General features: G+C 44.2%; 1 protein-coding gene across 4 annotated transcripts in view; it reads right to left on the bottom strand.

Annotated features, from left to right (window-relative positions):
- STAB1 (stabilin 1) overlaps positions 1–17,875 on the bottom strand; it is a 474,288-nt gene that overhangs the window by 370,492 nt on the left and 85,921 nt on the right. For all 4 annotated transcript variants that reach the window (XR_012788655.1, XM_075575004.1, XM_075575003.1 and 1 more), the window contains exons 5-7: positions 9,547–9,616; positions 7,547–7,642; positions 1,322–1,441 (exon numbers count right to left, since the gene is read on the bottom strand). Coding sequence is in view for 3 of the 4 variants with exons in the window: in XM_075575004.1 (XP_075431119.1) it covers positions 1,322–1,441; positions 7,547–7,642; positions 9,547–9,616 (286 nt within the window). In the remaining variant the exon portion in view is untranslated. The remainder of the gene's footprint in view (positions 1–1,321; positions 1,442–7,546; positions 7,643–9,546; positions 9,617–17,875) is intronic.

Here is a 17,875-nt window from a genome sequence, read left to right on the forward strand (position 1 = left end):
GTATGCATGATTATTAATATTGAATATTCTCTCTTTACAGGCCAAGACGTCCAAAAGCCAGCCAGGTCAAAGAAGATGAAAATGAAGATGAAGAAAGAACAACATTGTAAATTTTGAAGAAGAGCAAATACATTTGTATTATTGCATTATTCACTTAAACTTTGTTATAAAATAAAAAAATAAAATTTCTAGTCTTCACAAGTTTTTACATTTTATATTTCATCTCAATACTAATAAATACAATTCAATACCATTACATACAGCATGATACTGTGTGATATCGGATGATGTGAAAATGAACGTGAATAAGGGACAAGTTACATTGCATTTAGATTTTGAAGACACATTAGTGTGCTATTGCCTACTAGCGTTTCTGGACGGTATTGCAAACAATGCTGAAATTCCATTGTCAACCCTCTGTCACATTGTATGCAAATGTGAGCAAACATTGAATGCCCATGGAGCGAGAGGGGAACCCACAAGGAATACGAGGGGATGCAGTGACCAACCATCATGCTGCATCTGAATCTTTATATCATGTCTTTTTGTAGACCACTTTAAAACACCAATGAAATATTATGGTCATGTGAGTATGCACAGTAGGTAATGAATCGGTAACAATGTATTTAATTAAGAACTTTGATCACTATACTATTGTAGAACCTGTAGCCAGTGGCTATGGGGCCCCCAGCCAGACTGGAAGATGAGCCCAACTTCTGCATCCAGCTGCCGGGCCTCTGATGGCTGCCAGGCCCCAGCTCTACTTTGTCAAATTGGGGGAAAGAAGGGAAGAAAAATATGGATGAGGGGCCAGGGTCTCAAAGGCCCAATATTTACCAGTTTCCCAAAGTTGTGAGAAACTTCCAATGATAAGACAAAAAGATAACTAGTTATGCGACCCACAGCTAAACCTTTCTCACTGACTGCCCCACACCTCTGGAATGCCCTTCCCCTCAATACCCGACTAGGACCCTCTCTATCCACCTTTAAGACCCACCTTAAGACACACTTGCTTAAAGAAGCATATGAATAGCAATGTGGATATTCTGAACACATGATACATAAAGCTTGGCCCCCTGCAGACGCACTTACCAGAACCTCCCTCCTACTGTCTCTGTATGTTCTTCCTAACTACCAATTAGATTGTAAGCTCCCTGGACTCCTCTTCCTAAATGTTACTTTTATGTCTGAAGCACTTATTCACATGACCTGTTATTTATATTATTTGTAATTTATGATTGTCGCGTATTACTACTGTGAAACGTTATGTACATTAATGCCGCTATATAAATAAATACATACAATACATACAATTACTCACCTTGGCAATTGTTATCCTTTTTGCTGTACCCTGGCATACATTCACATTTAACATTTCCATCCAACGAATCCAGACAACGGGAATTTTCCCCACAGTTTAAGGCTTTACAAGACAATGATTCTGAAAAAAAAAAATGAAGTCTTCTAAAATCACTATAAAAAATAATAAAAATGTCACTTCCCCATGCATGCTTATGTTTTGAATATTTCTTTATATTGTAAGAATGAAAAACAGCTCTGATAAGCTGATTTAAAAAAAAAAATTAAATACATATTTTCAATAAAATATACATGGGCCAACTGTCAAATCATTAGTGCAGACGATCCAATATGATAGAAAAAAAGCGACCACAGCAGCAAAAAATGTGGGGCTACAATACCAGGACTGAATATTAAAACATCTTTATTCAACCAGGTGACAACATGGCATGGGCGAAGTAGGTAACTAACGCGTTTCGCGAGTTCCCACGCTTTGTCAAAGAGTATATCACTCTATCGAAGCTGGATGCTTATATGACTTTCTCCCCAACCAAATGTGACAATGCCAATTGGCGTGGTGTCTGCAGTACCAGTAAGATTGGAACGAGCAACCCTCTATCAACTGACCACAGTGACACCCTCCAGATGGTGGATCAAGTCATTATGTTTTTCACAACAATTAAAAGAATAAAAAAAGATATAAATTGATCGAAGTCTATACCAAAAGGTTAAATAAAAACAACAAGAGAACCTTGTGACAGGGTGAATAAACGTCACCAGCCCTATGCCTGGCAGACCTATGTTTAAGTCTGCAGTGCAGCAGTGACCAGGTTAACATTCAGCTGGGAAGGGCTTGTCAATAAGTCTGGTCCGAGCTACCTCATCAAGGAGCTTTAAAAACCTCAGGCTGCACACACATGCAGCCTGTCTGAACCAGTGTGATACTGAAGTGCTGAGGGAGAACTACTACTAATGTCTGTCTTCACTATGCTGTTTTGATGTTCTGTTTTGCTACTGTATATGGTTACCCTGGACTTTGAACAGCCCCTGTTGGGAAAGGGCAAAGCCCCGCTCAGGACTTATATTCTGTTTGTTATATATGCTGAAAAGAAACCATTTTATTTTTGTGTGCCATATTTTTAAGGCTCAATAAATAAGCCTTTTCAAGAAACCCACGTGGCGTTGCATGTACCCTGCAACAAACCTACAACAGAACCAGAGTATATATCCATAACATGATATGATCTTTATATTGACGCTCTGGATAACAAGTCAATAAATCCCATTACTTGACCATGAGAATAATTGTAAAAGTATATTTTGAGAAATATATAAATGATGCCTTTATAAACAGATAAATACAGTAAGCCTTTTCAAGAAACCCACGCATGGTTGCATGTACCCTGCAACATATGGTGCCAGAAGTGGAATGTTGAGAGGCCCCTGCAGTTGAAGGGCCACACACACACAAAACAAATGGAAGCATTTTTAAAAGTTTCTGTGCGAGCAGGCCAAACAGCAGGGACTGTTAATACAGGAGCAGGCCCAACTACAGGCAGAGAGAGATGAAAGACTATTCCAGCACCAGGCAGCACAGGATGAGCGGATGGCAAGGTTGCTGACCCAATTCGAGGGGTCTGCCAGTCCAGAACAAACCACCGGTCCTCCTGAGGAAAATGGCTCAGAACGAGGATCCAGAGGCTTTTCTACTGATGTTTGAACGGGTTGCCGAAGCCCAGGGCTGGTCATCAGATTGCTGGGCAACCGCTTTGGCCCCGCTCCTCATAGGAGAAGCCCAGGCTGCATATCAGGGCCTCCAGTTTGTGACAATGCCATTTGGACTGCATGGAGCCAGCCACATTTCAGAGACTCATGGATAAAGTGCTGATGCCTCATAGGGCCTACCTAGATGACATTGTCATTGATAGTAAACACTGGCGGGCCCATCTAAATAGGCTGAAAGTGGTCCTCAGGTCTCTAAGAGAGGCAGGGCTCACAGCCAGCCCTAAGAAATGTGCCTTGGGTAAGGCGGAAACCAAATACTTAGGTTATGCAGTGGGAGGTGGAAAAGTAATGCCACTAATCGACAAGGTAGCTGCCCTGAAAGAAGTTCCGACCCCCAAACAAAAATGCAGGTACGCTCTCTGCTGGGTTTAACAGGGTACTATCGGCGGTTCATCCCCAACTACTCAAAAGTTTCAGCCCCAATAACAGACCTCACAAAAAAGTGTGCCCCTACACAAGTGGTATGGTCAAGGGAGTGCCAGAGAGCCTTTGAGGAGGTAAAAAGGTGTCTATCAGAGGCTCCCGTCCTTAGAAGCCCAGACTTTAACAGGCCTTTTATAGTGCAAACCAATGCATCAGATATAGGGTTAGGAGCAGTGCTGTCACAACGATGCCCGGATGTGGAAAGTTGACCATTGACAAGTGGTTGTGACCATGCGGTTGGACAGCTGGTGGATAACATGGAAATAAGGAAAATTGATATTATGGTAATGTCTATGTTTTGGTGTAGAGAGCTTTTGAAACCTTGCAGGTACTGTGCACTTGAAGAAGAAACCTGTGAGGTTTCAAAAGTTAAGTGAGTTAAGATGGGTGCTGAAACGAAGGCCTCTTTAAGGCGCTTGAAGGATTGAGTGGCTGTAGGCGGCCAAGAGGAAGTATCTGCCCCTTTTTTAGTAAGGGCAACAATGGGAGCGACAATGGACGAAAAGTTCCTGATAAATCTCCTATAATAGTTGGCAAAACCCAGGAATCTTTGAATGGCCTTGAGAGACGTCGGAATGGGCCAATCCAAGACCGCTTTGAGTTTGGCGGCATCCATGGCAAAACCAGCGTCCGAGATAATGTACCCCAGAAACGATGTAGAACTTCGGTGGAATTGACATTTCTCCAGTTTGGCATACAAATGGTTCTCACGGAGGCGAACTAGTACCTGCTTGACATGTTTGATGTGCTCTGGGAGAGATTTGGATAAGATTAGAATATCATCGAGATACATGATTAGGAAGGTCTCTGAAAATCTCGTTAACAAAATCTTGAAAAACCGCTGGAGCATTGCAAAGGCCGAACGGCATAACCAAGTATTCATAGTGGCTGTCTCGTGTCTTGAATGCCGTTTTCCACTCATTGCCTGACCGGATTTTCACCAAGTTGTAAGCGCCCCGAAGATCAAGCTTGGTGAGTATAGTTGCTCCCTGTAAGCGGTCAAACAGTTCTGAGATTAAAGGTAGGGGATACCGATTTTTGAGAGTAATCTTGTTCAAGCCTCTATAATCGATGCAAGGATGGAGGGTGCCATCTTTCTTTTTCAAAAAAAAGAAGCCTGCACCGGCAGGGGAAGAAGATTTGCGTATGAACCCTTTTTTTAGGTTCTCCTGTATGTAGTCAGACATGGCTCTGGTCTCTGGGAGAGAAAGTGGGTAAGATCTCCCTCGGGGGAGAGTGGAACAAGGCAGAAGGTCAATAGGACAATCAAAGGATCGGTGTGGGGGTAATACTTCGGACTTGACTTTGTCAAAGACGTCACGGAAACTCCAGTAGACCTCAGGTAAGGAGGACTGCTCCACAACGGGTGTCGTCAGACTGCAGATTTGTTGCATCGAGGGAGCGCAGGACGTGGCACACTGGGTGTTCCAAGTGATGGGCCTCTTGTCGGTCCAGTTGATGAGAGGATTATGGCGTTGAAGCCACGGAAGCCCCAGGATAATCTCTATGGAGGGCGAGTGGATGATGTCAAGAGAAATCCTCTCCATATGGATCCCGTCAATAAAGAGAGACAGTTCAATGGTCTGCAGGATGATGAAGGCCGGTTGGAGTGGCCTTCCGTCGATGGCTTCTAAGCCCACTGAATTCTTCCTCCTGGTGAGGGGAATGTTGTTCTTCTGGGCGAATACTCGATCTATAACGTTGCCCCCGGATCCGGAATCAATGAAGGCCATAGCTGGGATGGAAAGTCCCAGTACTCAGAGAAACAGGAATAAGGATCCTACTAGGGAGGAACTTTTCTTTCTTTTCAGGGAAACGAGAGAGTGTTCCCAATGAAACTCCCCGGGGACTCACTGGGAGCTGGCATTTCCCGACTTGAGGGAACAGCGAAGAGCCTGGTGTCCAGGGTTGCCGCAGTAGAGACAAAGACCGGCGGAGCGGCGGTGCTGTTTCTCAGCAGAAGATAGCTTACTCCCTCCTAGTTGCATGGGCTCTGGGGTATCCGAAGAAACGGGTTCCGGAGAAGAAAGACGGAAGGCGTGTGGTCTGATAGGGAGTTGTCGGTGTCATGAACGTTCTGCTCTACGCTCCTGGAGGCGCTGGTCCACGCGAATACAGAGCGCAATGAGCTCCGCCAAATCGGATGGACGTTCTTGAGCAGCCAGTTCGTCCGTGAGCGACTCCGAAAGACTTTGCCAGAAGGCAGAGGACAGGGCCTCATTATTCCAATCCATCTCAGAAGCGATGGTGCGAAATTCCAGAGCGTACCTGGCCACTGGGCGATTCCCTTGGGTGATGTGAAAGAGGGAAGAGGCAGCCGTCACTCTACGCCCAGGAGTGTCGAAGACCCGACGAAATTCCTTGGCAAATCGTCTGATATCTTGTGTGAGGTCGGTCCTCTGCTCCCAGATGGGGGAAGCCCAGGCCAAGGCATCACCTGTGAGAAGGGAGACAATGTAGGCAATTTTGGACCTTGCGGAAGGGAAACGGGCGGGTGTCATCTCGAATTGGATAAAACATTGGTTTAGGAACCCGCGACATTCCAAGGGGTCTCCAGAAAATCGGTTAGGTGTCGGGAGTCGGGGTTCAGAAGATGAAGCACCTACTGGTGGTTCAATGGGAGGAATCACAGGAGTGGAAGCGGAAATGTTCTGCACCTGAACCGTAAGAGATCTAACATCCTGCTGCAGAGAATCCATGAGGCGGCTGGACTGATCCAAAAAAAATTCCAATTTGGAAAACATGGTGGCATGTGACGCCAGGATGTTTCCCACCTCAGAGGGGTCTATGTCTGTGGGGCTGAGCATACTGTCAAGCTGTGCCCACCACAAACTAGACGAGACACTCAGTACTGAGGTGGGAAAAGAGTAAACACCACCGACAGGCACGGGAATCTGATCTGAAGTGTGCGTAGTTGCTCGCGTCTGGTCAGGAGCAGGGAGCGTAGAGGAGTAGTGAATACTTGCCGAGTTGAGGGTAATAGAAGTACGGAATGTTGGAGGTACTAGTCGCTGGGGTCGGTGCTGGAGAAGGTAGAAAAGTCGAGGTCCGAGAGCCGAGTTCAAGTTGGAGAGTTGCAGAGGGTCGAGGATAGCCAAGGTCGGGGTTCCAGAGAGGTGGTGGTCCAAAGGTAAGCCAAGGTCGGTACACGGGAGATCAAACAAGACAAGGCAGGATATCTAGGAGACGAGAGGTAAGCATAGGAACAGGAAGCTTATGCTCAGCCAATGTGCCAGTGGCACCGCTGAGCCTAAATAGGTAAGACAGCCCAGTAGGAGCAAGAAGCGGAACCGGGGCGTATTCGTGCGGAGCCTGTGATAGGCTTTGGTAAGGAAGTCAGGTGAGAGTGCTGAGGCAATCAGTGCCTGTTGCCATGGAGCTTGGGTGCGTGGCACGCGCGCCGCGCACAGGGAGTGTGCGCCATGATCCGGAGGCGGGAACTCCCGCTGTGACCCCAGCCCGCATGCGCCCACGCGAGGATGCCGTCCGGCGCGAGGAGGAACCGCGCACATGCGCGGAAGAAGCGGGAGTGCGTGTGAGAGCGCGTGAGTGCTGGGCTCCATCAGTGGCCGTCAGGGCAGGTAGGGGAGTAGTGCGCCTGCGTGTGAAGGTGCGTGGCACCTGGCTCCTGACAGAGACTTTTTGGAATTAACTGTGACTATCTTGTTTTGTCCCAGGTCACTGGAAATATTGATCTAGCCACAGAAATCATTTTTGTTAAAGAAGACCTCCAAAATACTCAGGATCTCCTTATTTGTCAGAATCACTAATTATTTAAATACACTAAATATATATTGAAAAGTGCCTGATTCATTCCAAGTGGCAACCAAGAGCTGGTGTAGTGGTTGGTGGTAATATTATTTTAGCCACGTCATTGGTAAACTTGGGTACCAATCAATGAAAAAGTACATTTAGATTATGATAAAGAAGATAAGACTAGATCTTCTAAACTAATTTGGGTACAGACAATTGCACCTTTCCTCTAATAATAATTGACAGGGTAAATTATCCTTTAATTAATCCACTGCATGCTACTAACCTTGATCACACTTTGACCCTGTATATCCTGCTTCACAGATACAGCTTCCATCACCAGTATTTCCATTGTTACATATTCCATGCTCACATTCACAAGCTGTAACAAACCATATCAGTATTTAGACATCAAATACAAACAGTGGTTGAATTGGCTTAACAAGTAGTGTCTGACTTAAAATGATTCTAATATTTCTACATTTTTTAACATTGAAAAATAACTATGTTGACCATCTTTGAGGGACATGTATACAAGCAAAAAAAGGAGACATAATGTTATCTTTAATTAGAATAATATGTTTATCAATATAAATAAAGTAGTGACACTATAGAATCATACATGAGAAAACATATTGGTACTATAGGGTTGTAAATTAAAAGTAGTAGTATTATGGGGTTGTAATCAAATGCTACAGTATTCTGGGACATGTAATCCTCTTGATTGCATTTGGAAAATATGGACTACAAATCCAAATATGCTTATGAGTGGGATTTAAAAAGCACGGCTTGTCCAAATTGTACAGAAAATGTGAGTTTAGTTGAATGGTGTTATACTGTTTAAAAAAAACCCTGTTATATTATTTAAAAAAAAACATGTCTTTATGGCTTTCATAATTACTCCAGCATAACAGTACTCAGTGTAAGGAATCGGGGAACACGTCCCGCTGCAAGCGGTCAGAGAGCGCGTTCCTCGCGGCGCTCTTCCTACTTGCCTCCTGCTGTACAGCCTCCCGCGCACCTTACAGAGAGCGCACACCCATGGATGGCTTTCAAGGATCACACGGAGCTTGGCTCCGCCCCTCCACTGGTATCGCACTGTGCGCACACGTGATGCACTGCTCCCCAGATGCGCGTCAACACTAATCTCTCTCCCACCTGTCTCCTGCAACTTGCAGCCTATCCCTGCTTCTGCGGAGGCCGTGCCTTCGCTCCTCCCCTCAGCCCTATTCGGCCAGCTCTCCTATATACTGTATGCTCAGATTTTCCTTTAATTCTTTGGCTGAGCATAGTTCATGGTAGCCTTGTGTTCCCATGTCCCTGCCTTGCCTTGTTCCTGTTGTGCTTTAACCCTCTGCTGCTTATCTCTTCTGTGTAACGACCAGGCTTGACTTTAGGACCTCTCTCTGGATTACCGACCCTGGCCTGCCTCTGACATCCGCTATTCTCCATTCCTGACCATGGCTATCGGACCAACTACCTTCCTACTGCCTCCAACCCCAGACCACGGCACTCCGGACACTGAATACTCTCCTGGCACCTACTTACGACTTCGGCAAATATCATGACTAACCCACTCTAGTCCAGACCAGGCGATCTTGACTATCCACCCTTTAGGTGTGCCTCCGCTGCTGTGGGTGTGCAGTTTCATACTTTCCCACCTCAGTACCGTGGTCCCGCCTTGTTCGTGGTGAGCGCAAGCATTACACTCAGCACAGCACTCAGCACATAAAACCAAACATTTATTCTGAAGATAAATATTCATACAGTACACAAAAATTGTTAAAAAAAATATGTTGGTGACGTCAAATAAGTTATAATATCTTCAAAGATGGTTGCATATTATTATTTTCTTGTGTAAAATCCTTCTGATTTTGTCCCAAATCATCCTTTCTTCTACTAATTCTATTACCAGATATGGTACCATTTATCTTTCAGAACACCCTAGGCCATTTAACATGATGCCATACCAGATAAGGAACTACACACCCTCCATACAAGGAAATAAACTACTTCTTATTAGTTTTGATTACCTCAGCATATCACCAGTAACTGTCTGCCTCTCCCTGGCCTTCCCCCCGACATCTCAAGACAGCCGTATGGCCTTCCTGTCTATCCATAGATTCTCCTTGTTGGAATAAGTTAGCCATACCCCTTTAACTTAAAATACTTCACTTGTAATGAGATCTATCAGAAGATTCTGCTTTTCTACATATATGGGTGTTACCACTGCACTTTACACACAGTCACTTTTTATTTTTATTAGATTATTTTTCAGCAATTTACCAGAAACGCAGTTTGGACCAAATAGATATTCATCAGCACAATCCTGGCAGGAATAGCCAGTAAATCCATCCTACAAGTTAAAAGAAATTGTAAATACTTTTTAGACAGCGTGAGTAGATGCAATTTTCATATCCAAATACTATCTTAAAATCAATTTTTTTAAACCAAATAACAATATGCTGTAAACTAAAAATGTTATGTATACCAGCATCATCCTGTTTCTGCATATATTGTATAGCCCTGAATTCTCATGATTGCCAAAATTGCAGACATAAGCATCCACAAACAAGTTTCAGTTGCTTTAGTTTCATAAAGACTTTCTCAATTTTTATGAGATGGTTGAAACAGCAGAAGACCTTTTGAACATTGTCAAAGATGTCAACAAGATGTGGCTTGCATTTAAAAAAGGGTGTGTGTGCCGAGCACGCGGATTTAAGTGAAACTTCATGGTGTTTTGTTCCTGATATTGTAATTATACTCTCAAAAGTCTTTCATTCAATCAAAAACATTACAATCAAAATACAATTTCACTGACAAAACACAAAGTTTGACTTACAACACGCATGCTTGGAACGCATGTCGTCTTTTTTTTAACCCGGCAGCTTGGACTGCTGCTTTAATCAATGATTTGTGGTGAAGCCTTTGCAGTTATTTTCAATGCACATAGATACATACAAAGGTTATTTGTCAAAAGTTTAACAGTTAACTGCCATCTGACCCATAGCTTCATGGGTACAATAGTTTAGTGACTAGTTATACACAGATGGAAAAATAATGAAAACATGATTATTCAAATTCATTATATATTTAGACTTAAGGTAAATCTGAATATCTAATGAAAAACATTTGCATAAACACATTCAGTGACCGTAAAGATTTATACTCTTAGGTTGAAAGCCAACATTTTTAAAATAAATTTTAAACACTTGTTGAGTGCAAAGAGTGAAGTCCCCTATATCCAACACTGCAAACAAGTGTGGTATATACACAGTGACACAGAGCATCAAATGCAGTGTCGCCAGGCCCTTGTGACCGATCCTGTGACCTGTCCTAGGAGGCCTGAGATGTTCCCCAGCATATCACCAAGCCTCATGTCAGACACTGCCTGCTCAGGCCACAGGAGCATATGTATAAGCCTGCAGGACCCGTTGACCCCTGTCGCCCAGTGCAGGAGGGAGGATACAGGCCCAGCAACTGTGGGGAGGGAGAAGAACGCGGCGGTTTGCCAGCCCAAGGCTGGGGACTGAGAGGCCGCTTGAGAGCTGGGGACGCACCAGGGCAGCGTGCTAACATCCTCTTACCCCCTCGCACGCACAACCAGTGCTGCTCTTTATTTGACACCTCCATACCCCCAGTCAAAATGCACGCCCAGGAGGTCCGGGGGTTGAGCAGCAGCTGGTCCCACTGCGGCATCATTCGTGAAGAAACGTAAGGGTTGCTACTTCTCTGTAAACCACGGGGTGCGCTTGAGGTGTCTCCTCCCCACCCCAGCTGGCTGGTGAAAGGAGGGTAGGGTGATCGCACTACCCATGTACATGCGCTGACTAAGTTGGCTATTTCTGGGTATGTGCATGTGGATGACACCAACTGATTCTGCACATGCGTGGCATGCGCGGGAAGTGTATGCTGCTTCTGCGCATGTGCGAGTGATTGTAACATTATCCAGTATGTGTGGACGGCACAAACCGACTCTGCGCATGCACGGTATGTGTATGCCGCTTCGGCGCATGCGTGAGTGACTGTGACATTATCCAGAGGAGCCGTTCGTGCATACACCTGACGTCATTTCCGTTTCACATTTTCGTCTTCATGAAGGAGTTTTGTTCCATCAAAATGTACTAGGTGCCACTAAAGAAGTTTCACTTCAAAAACTGTAAGGGACAGTGCTGTGATAGTACTGTTTCATATTTACATAGTTACATAGTAGATTATGTTGGGAAAAGACCTACGTCCATCAAGTTCAACCTACAGTATGCTACATTTAGACAACAGATACTTTATCCTCCTATATTTGTACTTACAGTATATTGATCCAGAGGAAGGCAAACAAAAAACCCCAGTGACATATTATCTAATGATATCTCATAAGGAGAATAATAAATTCCTTTCTGACTCCAAATATTAGCAATCAAATTCTTCCCTTGATCAACATCCTTCCCATGTTTATTTATTTGGTATATCCCTGTATACCTTTCCTTTCTATAACGATGTCCAACCTTTTTTTTTTTTTTACCATACCTATTGTATCTCCCATCACTGTCTAAATGGGTAATTCATTCGACATTTGAACTGCCCTTACTGTAGAAAACCCTTTCCTTTGTTGCTGGGGAAATCTCCTGTCCTCCAACATTAAGGGATGACCCTGTGTCATTTGTACTGCCCTTGGGATTAATAGTTCTTTTGAAACCTCATTGTACTGTACCCGAATATATTTGTATATATTTATCACCAGAGCTTGACAAGGTAGGTAAAAAGCCACTCGCCTCCCTCCCAAAAGTCACTCATCCCCCCCCAAAAAAACTCCTTCACGCCCCCTCTTGAGTCTTACCTGTGACGGGGTCCGGCGGCGGGGTCCGACGATCTCCATCTTCTCCCCTTTAAGTTGTACAAGTTGTACCGGTTCCCATGCAGCTCCAGTAAAAATAACTACGTGGCATCTAATGACACCGCGTTGACATGGCAACAGGACGCTGTGATGTTGCAGCATCATGCAACGTGATGCTGTGTGATGTCACGAAGCGTCCCATTGCCATGGAAACGTGGTGTCATTTGATGCCACGCGGCCATTATAACAGGAGCTGCAGGGAAAACAGTACAACTTGCAGGGGAAGATGGAGAATGCCGGGAGACGCTGCTTCAGGTAAGCACTCGATAGCGGCCAAAATGCACTGGCCTCAGGCGACTGGGCGAGCGTATTTGTTGAGCCCTTGTTATCATATCCCCTCTTAGATCCCTGTTTATAATGTAAACAAATCTACTTTAGCTAGCCTCTCCTCATAAATCAGATTGTCCATCCCCTTTATTAATTTGGTGGCTCTTTTCTGCACTCTCTCTAGTTCCATAATGTCTTTTCTTCGGATTGGTGCCCAAAATTGTACTCCATATTCAAGGTGTGGTCTTACTAATGCTTTGTAAAGGGGCATAATTACGTTTACTTCCCTTCCATCCATTGCCCGTTTAATGCAAGATAAGATCTTGTTTGCGTTTGCAGCAACTGCATGACTTTGGGCACTATTGTTAAGCATGCTGTCCACAAATACTCCTAAATCCTTCTCCATCAAGGATTCTCCTAATTTATCCCCATTTAATTGGTACATTTCATGTTTAGTCTTGTTTCTCAAAATGCACAATCTTGCATTTATCGGTATTAAGCCTCATCTTTCATTTACCTGCCCACTTTTTCAGTCTCTCCTAGTCCTTCTGGAGAGAAATTACATCCTGCTCTGATTCTACTACCTTACACAATTTTTTGTCATCAGCAAAGATGGAGACTTTGCTCTCTATGCAAAACTCAAGGTCATTAATAAACAAGTTAAAAAGCAGGGGTCCCAGTACTTATACCAGAAGTACTCAACTCACAACTTTATCCCTACCTGAAAAAGTTCAATTAATTACAACTCCGTTTTCAATCCAGGTGCAAATATTTTTACAGAGTTCAGTTAGCTTTATTTTGTACACTAACCTCTTATGTGGAACCGTATCAAAAACCTTTGCAAAATCTAAGTAGGCCACATCAACTGCCTTACCCTGGTCTAAATTCCTACTTACCACCTCAAAGAAACTAATAAGGTTCGTTTGGCACGACCCATCCTTCATAAATCCATGCTGACTGTCCCTAATCATTTTGTTTTTAATTAGATATTCCTGAATATTATCCCGTACTAAACCTTCAAGTAGCTTCCCCACAATTGATGTCAGGCTTACAAGTCTGTAATTCCCCGATTGTGAACTAGTTCTCTTTTTAAATATAGGCAACACGTCTGCTTTACCCAAGCTTGTGGTACTGAGCCTGTGGAAATGGATTTCTTGAATATGTAATGATTTGGCTATTACTGAACTTAACTTCTTAATAGCTCTTGGATATGCCATCTGGGCCATGTGCCTTGTTTACTTTAATTTTATCAAGCCATTGTGGAAGTATAATTTATTAGTATTATACTAACAAGTGAGCTTTTTAAGTGATAAATACAGTTAGACTATAGTTAATATACTCACTTTCTTCATGCAAGACCAATAACCTCAGCTGATATGACATGGATCTAATTGCATTCTCTTCACAGGTATGTTCCTGATGTGCAAATCCTGTGTAAAAGGCAGACTAACTCTGGCCTTGTAGAATTGATATAAGTATGTTCCTGATGTGCAAATCCTGTGTAAAAGACAGACTGACTCTGGCCTTGTAGAATTGATATAAGTATGTTCCTGATGTGCAAATCCTGTGTAAAAGACAGACTGACTCTGGCCTTGTAGAATTGATATAAGTTAGTATGTTTGCATTTAAAAAGTTGTTTTTTTTCCCTCTTAACTCTGTGCTATTAATTGACCAACTGGAACAAGCTGATTTATTGGGGAGGGGGAGGGTCATGTGACTGCATTATCTGTATAATACCAACACCTTTCCTGCATCTTTGCAGGAACTGCAATTGGCATTAGATAGTGAGGCCTTTAAAGTGAGCTTTTTAAGTGATAAATACAGTTAGACTATAGTTTGACTAGAGGTGACTGGGGACTGGATCTACTGCAAACTCTTTTACTCAAGACAACAAACGGTAAGCTATTCAGATCACACTATGATCCCAAGCTTGCTTGTTTTTTCCTTCTCTGAAATTTGTCACCTTATAATCGCTGACCTTGTCTTTTTTTTTCCTGAGGTGGGCCCCTTGAGTTCTTATCTGTTTATTGTCTCTTTGTAGAGTTAGGAAAGAGAGATACAGCTGTTAGCCTTGAAGGAGGATGATGTGATTGTCAGGCAGCCAAAGTATTTCTTTATGTTTAGTCAGCTAAATTATATAGCAAATATATTACCAATAATTACATATGAAATTATGCATGCTGTTAAGCGACAGATTGCTTTTGTCTAAATAATAATAAGTGTAAACTAAGTAATTCCATGACACTGCCTATGAACTTCTTCCTCAGCTTACCAATTGTTCGTTAATATAGAGGTTGTGGCATCCTCATGCGGCACTACTTCTGCAATTGATTCTTCCCTGGTAAATACAGAGGCAAATAATTTGTTTAATACCTCTTGTTTTTCCTTATCTCCAATAATTTGCCTGCCCATCTCACACTGAAAGGATCCTATATTTTCTTTTCTAATTTTTTTGATATCCAAGCTGCCATTTCCCCCCGCCCCCATTTTTTCCCTTTAATGTGTGCATCAATACAATCCACAAAATAAGTAATTAGCGAACTTGTGGATCGATCCGTTCTCCTGTGATCGATCACCGAAGATTCAGCTTGGCGGTTCTCTAAATGGCTGCAGAGGAGTATTCTACAGTCAGTGGAAAACATTTGCATATTAATATGACAAAGTTCTGTGGGGAACATCATGTGACCAGGCAGTCACTAGATACAGAACAATTGGTGCACTGCTAAAGAGAGGGCAGAGCTCAAAAAGGGGTGCACCAGAGCCTGTTTCAGAAGAGGAAAGGGATGCAACTTTGTAAATTGTTGCTATAGAAACAAATAATGCTTGTTACCTCTAAATTAAAATTTTAATGTATTATAATGTTTTTTTTTTTAAATGCTACAAGAATTTTCTCATAGTGCAGAACTGAATCCTGGTACGACTCTGGCCTGTCCATATACTCTTCTGCCTGTTCCATGCCGTGAACCTTGAATCACCAACCATTTTTATACCTGCCCTGAATCGTCAGACCACTGAACCTGCCTGCTACCTCCCTGGACGTCAACCACCTATCTATACTGTGGATCCAGATTCCTGGTTCTGGGTACCATCAAGACCCCCGCGTACTAATACACTCTCCCTGTGGAGATACACATGTATGCCACAGGTGACACAATCCTATATGCGCACAGCCCTAGCCTCTCCGACCTTGAACACATACTCCAGTCTGACTTTTTGAGACTTGAAAATTGGATTTCCCAAAATAAACTGTTTTTAAACACTGACAAGGCTGCAACAATGGTATTTGGGACCAAGGCTACATTTTTAAAGCTTCCAATGAATGAGCTCCAGATCAGAACCAACACCACCCTAACTCCTGCTACTAGTTTTAAATACTTGGACATATGGTTTGACTCCCATTTTATATTCGGGATGCACATTGATACCCTGACATCAAAAACCTATGCCAAACTAGGTGTACTTTACAGGATCAAATCCTCCCTAAGTCTGCTGGTCAGAAAGCGCATCGCACAGCAGATGCTGCCAATTATCGACTATGGGGACAAAGTACAGTTCAACCCCGTTTAAGCGCAATCCTATAAAACACAGATCCGCTTATAACGCGGTGTGATTGTGGCGCCCATTTTTTAAAAGCAAAATTAAAAATAAATAAAAACAATACTCCCCTGCACATCACATTCCACCCCCCCTGTCCATTAAATCCCCCCTTCCTGCCCATCACATCCCACCCCCTGCCCATCACATACTCCCTTCCTGCACATCACTCCCCCTGCCCATCACATCCCCCCTGCCTGCACATCCCCCATTCCTGCACATCACCCCACACACACCCACACACACATACACACACATAGACACACATACACACCTTTCCCTCCCTCCCTGTACCTCCGCTGGGGGGGGGGAAGAGAGAAGGGAGCTGGTTCCTGCCGGGGACTCACAGAGACAGCTGACATCCCGGCCCATACACTGTGAGATCCTCCCCCCACTCCACCCCTCTCACAGACTCACAGCTTCTCTGCACAGATCAGCTGCTGCTGTGGGTAAGTGTTGCATGGGGGGGATATGACACCGGGCTCAGAGAGAGCTATCCCAGCTCCCCCCCTCCAGCGCACGCAGAATCCGTGATTACGATGGCCATTTTTTTTTCAATCGTGATCCAGGTTATAACGAGGTCGTATCAGGTGGACCCCGAGGACTGCATTATAACGGGGTTCAGCTGTATATGGCACAGCACCCCAATCCCACCTTAGCAAACTTGACATGCTTTAAAATTCAATATGCCACTTTGTTCTACAATACAACTACAACACACACCACTGCGAAATGCTCAAAGAACTAGATTGGATTGGTCATTACTTGAGTCTAGGCGCAAAGTTCATCTTTTCTGTCTTGCCCTCAAATACTTTCTGGGCAAGCTACCCGCCTATTGGAATAAGCTCCTCATCCCTACCACATGCAGCACTTATCATCTGAGATCTGGCTCCAAAAGACTGCTCATGGTCCCAAGGTTCAGCAAAGTATCCAGCCGCTCTTCCTCTTACCGTGCACCCCAAAACTGGAACAATCTACTGGAGACCCTCACAGCCACCACCAGCCTAAGTTCTTGCAAAACCAAAGCTGTCTCACATTTTAACCTGGTCTGAAACTGCTACATACGTCTATAATATATTATCTCTAACTGTGCATGCTATGTCTTGAATATAATGTATACCCTGTTCACTTATGTAACTGTATTTGTAACCATGTATTATTTGTCATCTTAACTCAGTGCCCAGGACATACTTGAAAACGAGAGGTAACTCTCAATGTATTCTTCCTGGTAAAACATGTAGCCAGGTCCCCTCTGGCTCCCCAGACATTCAGTTCTCTCTCTCTTACCTGCAACAGCGTGAGGGCAGTTGCAGGGGAGATCGCGTCACCGGGGGCTCCCGGCGACATCAGCTACAGGGCGTCGCCATCTTGTGTGCGTTCGCACATAGGCGGAAGCTCGCGCACACGCAGTATAGCCCCAGATGCCATACGGCAGCCATTACAGGGAGTGAGAAGAGGCGCTCCATAGTCAGGGACTTTCCCCAGTTCGCACATGCGCAGTTAGCGGCGGCGGCGGCCATTATACAGCGCGCACAAGGCCCCAATGTTAAAGAGAGCCACCAAGGACTACAATTCCCAGCAGCCTCTGGGGACTGCCCTTTCACCCTGGTCACAGGCAGCCAGACAGCCAATAAGGCTGACAGATTCTCATGCTGCAAAGTTGCAACAATGTTGTGTGAAGACAGGGATTGTCATTTAGGAGCTGGGACACAGAGAGGGGAGGGTGTGTTTGTGCAGGGAGGAATGTAGCCTCCTGCACTAGGCCAGAAGTCTCCCCTTAGGCCCCAGCTAGGCCCTACTCACCTCAGCTTGTGGTTACTACAGGGACTCCCCTTAGACTAGTGACAGGGTCCTGTAGAACCT

This window comes from Ascaphus truei, chromosome 17, assembly GCF_040206685.1.
Source record: "Ascaphus truei isolate aAscTru1 chromosome 17, aAscTru1.hap1, whole genome shotgun sequence".
Lineage (NCBI taxonomy): Eukaryota > Metazoa > Chordata > Amphibia > Anura > Ascaphidae > Ascaphus > Ascaphus truei.